This window comes from Rhinopithecus bieti, unplaced genomic scaffold, assembly GCF_001698545.2.
Source record: "Rhinopithecus bieti isolate Rb0 unplaced genomic scaffold, ASM169854v2 scaffold_6935, whole genome shotgun sequence".
Classification (NCBI taxonomy): domain Eukaryota; kingdom Metazoa; phylum Chordata; class Mammalia; order Primates; family Cercopithecidae; genus Rhinopithecus; species Rhinopithecus bieti.
The window spans coordinates 396,127-406,416 of NW_016805255.1; the positions used below are offsets into that span (position 1 = coordinate 396,127).

Sequence of the window (10,290 nt, forward strand, 5' to 3'; positions counted from 1 at the left end):
CTGGAGTGCAGTGGCCGGTTCTCAGCTCACTGCAAGCTCCGCCTCCCGGGTTTATGCCATTCTCCCGCCTCAGCCTCGGAGTAGCTGGGACTAGAGGCGCCTGCCACCACGCCCGGCTAATTTTTTTTATTTTAGTAGAGATGGGGTTTCACCATGTTAGCCAAGATGGTCTTGATCTCCTGACCTTGTGATCTGCCCGCCTCGGCCTCCCAAAGTGCTGGGATTACAGGCTTGAGCCACTGCACCCGGCCCATCTTAACCATTTTTAAGGGCATGGTTCAGTGGTATTAAATACATTCATAATTTTGTACAACCATCACCAGCATTCATCTCCAGAACTCTTTTCATCTTATAAAACCAAAACTCTGTACGCATTAAATAATAACCATCCATTCCCCCATCTCTGCATCCCCTGGCAACCACCGTTCTACTTTCTGTTGATTTTGACTACTCTAACTATCTCACGTAAGTGCAGTCATACAGTATTTGTCTTTTTGTTACTGACATTTCATTTTGCATAATGTCCTCAAGGTTCATCCATGTTGTGGCATATTTCAGAATGTTATTTCTTTTTGAAGCTAAGTAATATTCCATTGTATGACTCTACCATGTTTTGTTTACTCACTTATCGCTTGATGGACATTTGGGTTGCTTCCACATTTTAGCCTTGTGAATAATCCTGTTATGAACATGGATGTACAAATAATTCTTTGAGACCTTGCTTTCAGTTATTTTGGGTACATACTCAGAAGTGAAATTGCTGGATGATATGGTGAGTTTGGTTTTAATTTTCTGAGGAACTGCCATACTGTTTCCCATCATGGCAGTACCATTTTATATTCCTACCAACAGCACACAAGGGTTTCAGTTTCTCTACATCCTTGCCAACACGTGTTATTTTCTTTTTGTTTGTTTTTTTGAGACAAAAGTCTCACTCTGTAGCCCGGGCTAGAATGCAGTGGCACAATTGATCTCAGTTCACTGCAGCCTCCCAGTTTCAAGCGATTCTCCTGCTTCAGCCTCCCAAGCCTCCCAAGTAGCTGGAACTACAGGTGCGTGCCACTGCACCCGGCTAATTTTTTATATTTTTTAGTAGAGATGGGATTCCACCATGTTGGCCAGGCTGGTCTTGAACTCCCAACCTCAGGTATTCCACCTGCCTTGGCTTCCCAAAGTGCTAGGATTACAGGCGTGAGTGGCCACACCAGCCTGTTTTCTGTTTTTTTTGATAGTAGCCATCCTAATGGATATGAGGCAGTATTTCATTGTAGTTTTGATTTGCAATTCCCTAATGATTAGTGATGTTGAGCATCTTTTGAAGTTCTATTTGCCATTTGTATATCTTCTTTGGAAAATGTCTATTCAAGTTCTTTGCCTATTTTGAATCAGTTGTTTGTATTTTTGTGTTTTGTTGGGTGTCAGGAGTTCTCTCTGTAGTCTGGGTATCATTCCCTTACCACATAAACAATTTGCAAATGTTTTCTCCCATTCTGGGTGCGGTACCTTTTTATTCTGTTGACACTGTCTTTTGATGCACAAAATTTTAAAATTTGCATAAAGTCCAATTTGTCTGTTTTTTCTTTGGTGGCCTGTGCCTTTGGTATCAAACCCAAGAAATAATTTCCAAATCCAATGTCATGAAGTTTCTGCCCTATGTTTTCCTCTAAAAGTTTTTATAGTTTTAGGCATTACTTTTAGGTCTTTGGTCCACTGTGAGTTAATTTTTGTTTATGGTGTTGGATAAGGATCTAACTTGATTATTTCACATGTGGATATCCTGTTTTCCTAGTACCATTTGTTAACCTATTAAAATTATGGTGCTGGTTTTGCAAATGTTAGGTGTGGTCTGCCCAGGTATGTATATTACAGTGCCAAGATACTTCTGCCCCTGAATAATGTACCTTCACCCTTGAATAAGAAAATGCCCCTGAATAATTTACTTTCACCCCTGAATAATCATTGTTCAAGTAAAATTAAATGATATGCTTGGGGAATAGAAAGCCTACTATCTAGCTTGATCTTTTGATTTCTGTAACTGTTTCTTCAGTCAATTGCTTTCACATAATTTTACTTTCAAATCTTTATTTTTCCTTCAGGAGGAAACAGGACAACATTTCTTTTCTTTTCTTTTCTTTTTTTTTGAGATGGAGTCTCACTGTGTCATCCAGGCTGGAGTGCAGTGGCACAATCTCGGCTCATTGCAACCTCTGCCTCCCAAGTTCAAGTGATTCTCCTGTCTCAGCCTCCCGAGTAACTGGGACTACAGGCGCGCACCACCATGCCCGGCAGTCTTGGCTAGCAAGACAGGTTTAGCAGGGTGGTTCTGGCTCAGAGTCCCTCATGAGATTACAGTCAAGATTCTTCCAGATTCATTCTCTCACTCAAGACCTAACTGCTGATCTCTCCTACCCAGCGGGAGGTACTGTGCCGGAAGCCAGAGAACTCAATGAGGCATTCTTGTCCTCCAAGAGCTCATCACAGCTCTTAGGAGAGTCAATCGAATCAATAAATAGCTATTAGATATAAACATGCTAACACTGAAGGTCTTTAAAAAGTGCTTACGTTGTATTTGCACGGAGTTCTGGGAGAACAAGAGGCTGATCTCCTTAATAGGGTTTTTCCAAGTAGGAAGAGTGAGGGAAGAAGAGGGCTGAGAAAAACCCGTAGGCAGTGACAAAGCTCATGTCTGCCAGCTGAGAGGGCTGATCAGATCCATCTTCAGAGGGTGGGAGCTGCTCTCAGGCTACTCCGCAGGGACAGTAAATTCCAGACCACACTGTCTGCACCTCCTCCTTGGCAGCAGTGACCATTCAAAAAAAAGAAAGAAAAGAAAAGAAAAAGGAAAAAAGGCTGGGTGCAGTGGCTCACGCCTGTAATCCCAGCACTTTCAGAGGCCGAGGCAGGTGGATCAACGGAGGTCAGGAGTTCGAGATCAGCCTGACCAACATGGTGAAACCTCATCTCTACTAAAAATACAAATATTAGCTGGGCGTGGTGGTGTATCCCTGTAATTGCAGCTACTCGGGAGGCTGAGTTAGGAAAATCGCTTGAACCTGGGAGGCGGAGGTTGCGGTGAGCCAAGATGGTGCCACTGCACTCTAGCCTGGGGGACAGAGTGAGACTCCATCTCAGAAAAAAAAAAAAAAAAAAAATCAATGGTCAAAAATATCTTGATAGGAGGAGGAGTGGGGAAATGACTATTCTGAGAAGTGAAGTGTCTTGTAAAAGGTGTGCCCAGGTCTGTGGACAGCAGCTGTAGCTATTGATGATCATATGTCCACTGAATAGAATGTAGCATCAGTCCTAGCAATAACGTTCTGTTAACCTGTAACCAAAGGCTCACGTCAATGTTAGCGTCTCCAAAACACACAGAATTATGAAGATGTAAGACTTCAACTTTTCCTTGAGCACAAAGTCAAAGTTTCTTGGTTCTGCACTCCTTTAAGAAGGTTTTCACCAAGCCCAGCACATGCTTGATTGGCAGCTTGGGTTGAGCCTACAGCATGGAAGGACGGGAGAATTGCTCTTGTAATGGGTGGCTGCTCCTGTCATAGTTAATAGTTGTAAAGTTGAAAAGAAGTCTGGAAATGAAACTGTGTTGGTTAAAAATTTGATAATTGTGCTTGTTTTTTCCCACAAAAAAATAATCCAACAGTTGATCAAACATCAAACGTAAAAGACGCCTTCAGACTCTTCACAGAACCTTAGGTAAATGAAAACTTCATCCATACTGATGATAAGAATAGGCAGTGGCTCTTAATTCTGTCGTCTTTTGCCTCCGGTAGAGAAAGAGTGAAAATGTGTTCCCGTGTCTGGTGTACCATTGCTACAGCTCTGTGGAAGAGCAAGCTGAGCACGCTCCCTAGTGGATAACTCTATGCTCGCCAGGGCTTTCTGTCTGCGGCTGTTAATCTCCGGATTCCGATTTGACATGTTGCATTTCAAAAGTCAAGTTAATTATCAGTCTTATTAAAGTGGGAGTTTTCTCTCTTTTCTAAGCCAAGTTGAAGAAGGAACACATTTCTCTCTTTTTTTCAGGAATAACTAGAACTTCATGAGACTGTTGTCAGACACCCACATGATAGTCTTAATCATATTGTGATAATTTTCTCTTATTATTTTATTACTTTGTTTTAATTTTATTATTCTTTTGAGACAGGGTCCCGCTCTGTTATCTGGGCTGGAGTGTAGTGGTGTGATTATAGCTCTCTGCAGCCTTGATCTCCTGAGTTCAAGCCATCTGCCTACCTCAGCCTTTCTAGTAGCTGGGACTACAGGTGTGTGCCACCATGCCCGGCTAATTTTTTTATTTTTTTAGTTTTTAGTGGATATGAGGTCTTGCTGTGTTCCCCAGGCTGGCCGCAAACTCTTATTGCAACAATTCTCTATCTGTCTGTGAACAAGGCCAAGGAAGATGTACCAAACTCATCCAAAGCTGCCCTGCCCCCCTTCCAGCCCTTGGAGGTCTCCCATCTGGGGCTGGGGACTCCAGCCTACTTTGAAGTCTTCTAGGGTGTGAGATTCGTTACTTCTCATCCTTTCGCATTCCGTCTTTGATAGCTCACTTTCTAACCGCTAAACAGTCCAAACAGATTTCCCTGGAGCGCCTACCCCTTGGTTCTAGTTTGTTCCCCAGAGCTTCTCAAAACATCTCTCAGTCTCTTCCCAGGCCATCCTGCATCTGGCAAAGACAGGCAGGCCATGCTGGCCTCCCAATTTTCTCCAAGCTAAACTCAAACCCTTTGACAGGTCCCATATGCCAACGAGTCAGGCACCAAAGGGCAAAGCTAGGATGCAAATATTTCTCATGTTCTTTTTTTTTTTTTCTTTTTCTTTCTTTTTTTTTTGAGACGGAGTCTTGCTCCATCCTCCAGGCTCGAATGCAGTGGCGCGATCTCTGCTCACAGCAAGCTCTGCCTCCCAGGTTCATGCCATTCTCTTGCCTCAGCCTCCCGAGTAGCTGGGACTACAGGCGCCCGCCACCACGCCCGGCTAATTTTTTTGTATTTTAGTAGAGACAGGGTTTCACCATGTTAGCCAGGATGGTCTCGATCTCCTGACTTCGTGATCCGCCCGCCTCAGCCTCCCAAAGTACTGGGATTACAGGCTTGAGCCATCGCGCCCCGCCATATTTCTCATTTTCGACTGTCTTCTTTCTGTTAACTATTGTGCAATCCGTCTACCAATACCTGAATATTTCAGTGTGGTTAATTTTCCTATCTTTTCCTTGCAACTCAAGAAAATTTTTATAGTACTTTGTGGTTTCAAAATTATTTTCATGAACATTATACGATCTGTGAGGTAGGTCTTATTATCTCTATTTTATGCAAGTGGAGAAGTAGGTTGGGGCCTAGATAGGTTCTCACTTGGGTCCTCTAAGCATGGTCCTCTACCCACAGAAGCAGCATCTTTCAGGATCTGTGAGACATGCACATTCCCAGGCCTACCCCAGACCTACGGAATCAGAAACTCTGGGGTGGGGCCTGGGAATTTGTGTTTTCATAAGACCTCCCATTGTGATTCAGATGCACACTTAAGTGTAAGAAATGCTGCCTCAGCTGTGGGTGGGTTGCCCAGGAGTTTGTTAGATTTTTAAAAAAGTAAACAGAAACAAAAAACACCAAAACACTGAGGTTCTGTAGGCTTTATTTAGACTTTTCCTCCAAATCCTCCCTAACTCCTCACTTTGAGTCTAGAATAAGCTACTTTTATCATAAATGCTGGACTAATCACAGGCCATGGTTGTTTGTAGATGAACACATTTTATCTTTTGTAGATCACCTTTCAGAGGAGAAGAGGTTTAAAGAATCCTCTCTGTTCGACAAGGATTTAAGAGAGCAGTTAACTACTGTAGATAAAGAAACACTTCAAGGAGCAGCTAAACCAGGTGGGAATCTATATGGTATAAACCAAGTATGATGCTTAAATACAGACAACTTCTGAATGTGTCTTTTGCCTTTCATGGTATTTTAACTGACACCTTTAGTTCACCCGCAAAAGTGAAAGAAATCTGCAGTGAATTCAATCTGCAGTTAAAATTTATGAATTAAACCAACTCCAGAGGCTGGGCATGGTGGCTCACGCCTGTAATCCCAGCACTTTGGGAGGTCAAGGTAGGCGGATCACCTGAGGCCAGGAGTTCGAGACTACCCTGGCCAACATGGTAAAACCCCGTCTCTACTAAAAATACAAAAGAAAAAATTAGCTGGGCATGGTGGCAGGTGCCTGTAATCCCAGCTACTCGGGAGGCCGAGGCAGTTCAAGAACCACTTGAACCCGGGAGGTGGAGGCTGCAGTGAGCTGAGATCGCACCATTGCACTCCAGCCTGGGCAGTAAGAGCGAGACTCCATCTAAAAAACAACAAACAAACAAAACCCAACTCCAGGAATTTCACCACTCTTCCAAAAAGATGCAACTTTTATATTGTTTCTGCACAGCCAGGGCTTCACCCTTGCTCATCCCTGAGCCCAGACCTGTTTAGAGGGGGCAGAAACTCACCCATGCTGGTACAAAGCGCAGTACCCCCCTCCACACTGCCACTCCCTGTCAAAATTATACCTGGTTGTCACTTCTTAATGCTTAGAAATTAAATGCCGAATTATTGCAGCAGAGCCTTAGAGCTGCTGGACACGCTGCCTCTTGGCATAGCATAGCTGAAGGTGGGAGGCTGGACATAACCTGTTTTCTCCCCATCACCAAGAAGACCCTTGCTCAGCACTCCCCTGTCTACATCACCGGCTGCCCTGCACAGCTCTCCACACGAAACCAGCTGATACCTGGGATCCTACCTCCATGCCCGATTTCCCTGATGTCTTTTTCTTTTATGGTCACATTATAAATGGGGTGACAGAAGCTCTAGGAGATGCTGATGTCGGCTGAGATCTCCTTCCTTTGAGATTTAGCTAAGACCAGCCTGTGCTCAGCGGTATTCCCATCCACTCTCACAGTTTCTGTAAGTCCTCAGAGGAGCCCCGGAGTTCAGGATCATCTGTGGCGTTGTGTTTGCCTCGTGCTGGTGCAGACGTGAAATCCCCCAAACCTACACCCACGAGGCTGACTGTGTATGCAGTAGCAGTTCCTGAGGCCAGGGGGCAGAGGAGGGGCAGCAGAGAAGAGGTTATATCACTGCTTGTGAAAAGCTGCAAACGGAGTATTTGCCTCCATTGTTCTTAAAAGCCTTTGCAGTAGGATTTCTCAACCTCCTCTAGTGCCCCCGCCTCCTCTCACCCACCTGAGCTCTCCTCTGTTCTTCTCTTTACCTCTTACAAACTGGTCTGTGGAACTTTATTTCTGGTTGCTTTGTTGCGTGCCAGCCCATACCCTCAGTGTCTCATCTCCACCTCCCCAAAGCATCTCATCTTATCGCCAAATAGCAGATGAATGCATTTCCCCAACAGCCAGTTCCTTCCCAAGAGGACTTCTGGAACCAGTGGCTAAGATGCCAAGGTTTTTATTCTGTTAGGAATGGAATGAACAGGGGTCCCTTGCAGGTTTAGTCCTGGTGGTGGGTGGCCCAGCGGGAATCTCTGTTCACTCTGCACTGTGTCTTCTCATTTAGATGCTCACTTTAGGACTATGCCCTGCAGGCAGCTTCTGCATTTCCTGCAGAGGAACACCATCACTGCCGCCATCTCAGGGGTGGTCATCCTCACGGCCACCGTGCTGTTGCTGCTTGGTTTGGCTTCATACATCAGGAAGAAACAGCCATCGTGAGTAGTGCTGGCATGGCTTTCTTTCCAAGAACCTGCGGGTGTTTGAACTCACGCTGCCCCCAGGGCTTCCTGCTGATCCGGTTTAGGAGGAGGGCAGAAGCTGCAAGCCTGGTTGTGCTTCAGCATCCCCTGGCCTGCTCTGTCAAAGCACACAGGACCTGGGCCGTGGGTTTTAGGCACAGCCTGGGTGATTCTGATGCACAGCTGGGTTTGGGGATCCCTGGGTGGGCCAGGGTTGCCTCTCAAGGCCACTGCGGTTAGGCCAGACCTGTCCCCATATTGAGGGCTCTGGCTGAAAGATTGGTAAATAGAAATATGGATTTACAAAAGAAAGGAAAAAACACAAAGCTAAGGGGGCGAGGAGGGCTGAAGCCACGAAGGAGAGTGAGAGCAAGGCTGATATGCAGCTCATTCACACTGGCACAGCTGCCCTGCTTGTTAGAATACTGAAAGGCTCCCCTGATCTTCCCACTGACCTCCTGATCTTCTCCGTGCTCCTGCAAATGTAGGGTTAGTGCCTGGCACAGCCGTGGCCCTCCAAGGCTCTGCTTCAGTGGTGGTCATTTTGACTGGTCAGTGCCTGTCTACACCAGTTGTTAAATATTTTGGTTAGGCCTCTAGATGAGGGGGCTCAGGCACAGAGGCACTCACCATGAGCAGGCACTAGAAAGCAAATGGTTTGCACGGTGATGTGTACGCATAGCTGCATTTTGAGATTATGTGCTCCTTGCTGCATCCCCGGGGACACGTATTCCTGACCGCAGAAGGAAGAGCAGCTCCCCACAGTCCCTCAGGTCCTGCCCGACACCGGGCTGAACGCTCAGCTTGCCCCTAGAGCAATGGGGTGGAGGCGTGTGATGAGGGGAAGTGTCCGTCCCCACCGCTACCCACCCTCTGACTCCAGAGGTAGCAGTGCTTGAATTTTCCCATAAGAGTGGCATTGCTTTCCCTCCATGCCAAGGTTCCTGGTACTGGTGACCTATTCAGGCCACCTCCCCCACCCCCACCTCCAGCATCCTCTTCCTACCAAGGCTCATCCATTGGACCTGCCATTTTCCCTCCATGCCCCTTGAGATGCCAGCAGAAGTGGTTAGAACTGTGGCCCCATCCCATAGGGACCAGTCAAAGCTGTGGATGGCCTGAGTTAGTTAAGAGAAACTGGGGGGAAGAGAGTCTCCCAGAGGCTCTGTGCTGCCCAGAGGCAAAAAGAATTTCACAGACGACAAACCTTACTGATGGGAAGCAGAATCCTCACCCTGGGAAGCGTCAGCCTCCTCCACTGCCCAGCGAGTAGACGGCAGGAGTTCCTGTGCACTGAGCTGAGCACTGTGGTTTTTATTGTTTTGTTTTAGATCTCCTCCGGCAAACACGACATATAATATTTTTATAATGAATGGAAAGACACGGTGGCAAAATTCTGAAGAAAAAAATTTCACAAAATATACAAAAAAACAGAAACAGTTGAAGAGCAGCTCCTGTGTCTAAGCCAGGTCGTGGGGCAGTCAAACCAGGACTTGAAACCACGATGCAAGGTCATTCTCCATCCACACACCACAGGGAGGCAATTCCATTTCTGCCGGGGGAGGTGTATTCTACAAAAACGTCTGCTTCCCGTCCCAATTTGAATGGACCAAGAAAAACTGCTTTGCCACAGGACACCTGTGGCAACATGGCACCGATGGCCGGCATCGGCGAACCCAACAGACTATGGACTTATCATTTAATAAAGCATTGATTCATTTATTCGGTCATTCATGGAACAGATATTAATAGACCACCTCACATGCTGACAATATCAAAATACAATGAGGAAACTAAGAGTGACCCAGACATGCATTCTGTCCCGAGCAAGATCACAGTCCAGGGTGTGAACACAACCACACTAAACAGCTTTTATGGTAGGTGGGGGTACAGAAAGTTTTGTATCTACAAAGAAACTGCTAAGAATTGTGGAAGCTCCCCACGAGGTGATTTCCTGCTTGCATGACCGGGAAGAAGAAATGGGGTAATTGAGAGTGTCATGAAGTGGGGTTATTTATTTATTTATTGAGTTGGAGTCTTGCTCTGTCACCCATGCTGGAGTGCAGTGGTGCGATCTGCAACCTCTGCCTCTGGGTTCCAGTGGTTCTCCTGCCTCAGCCTCCTGAGTAGTTGGGGTGACAGCTACGTGTCACCATGCCTAGATAATTTTTTATTTATTTATTTTTTTTTGAGACGGAGTCTGGCTCTGTCGCCCAGGCTGGAGTGCAGTGGCCGGATCTCAGCTCACTGCAAGCTCCGCCTCCTGGGTTCACGCCATTCTCCTGCCTCAGCCTCCCCAGTAGCTGGGACTACAGCCGCCCGCCACCTCGCCGGCTAGTTTTGTTGTATTTTTTTAGTAGAGACGGGGTTTCACCCTGTTAGCCAGGATGGTCTCGATCTCCTGATCTCGTGATCTGCCCGTCTCGGCCTCCCAAAGTGCTGGGATTACAGGCTTGCGCCACCGCGCCTGGCTGAAGTGGGGTTATTTATAAAGCTGTGATCAGGGTTAAGGGAAACTGATGAAGAGTGGCGAGGCACCTGGAGCGAGCGGGAGGG

General features: G+C 46.4%; 1 protein-coding gene across 6 annotated transcripts in view; it reads left to right on the forward strand.

Annotated features, from left to right (window-relative positions):
- CUNH2orf92 (chromosome unknown C2orf92 homolog) overlaps nt 1-10,290 on the forward strand; it is a 35,901-nt gene that overhangs the window by 23,016 nt on the left and 2,595 nt on the right. For 4 of the 6 annotated variants that reach the window (XM_017871843.1, XM_017871842.1, XM_017871846.1 and 1 more), the window contains 3 exons: nt 5,777-5,887; nt 7,560-7,710; nt 9,066-9,464. In XM_017871843.1, the coding sequence (XP_017727332.1) occupies nt 5,777-5,887; nt 7,560-7,710; nt 9,066-9,198 (395 nt within the window). In that variant the 3' untranslated portion in view covers nt 9,199-9,464. Of the gene's footprint in view, nt 1-4,236; nt 4,278-5,776; nt 5,888-7,559; nt 7,711-9,065; nt 9,612-10,290 lie in introns of those variants that run through there. The other 2 variants (XR_001885537.1, XR_001885536.1) reach the window with 2 other exon arrangements.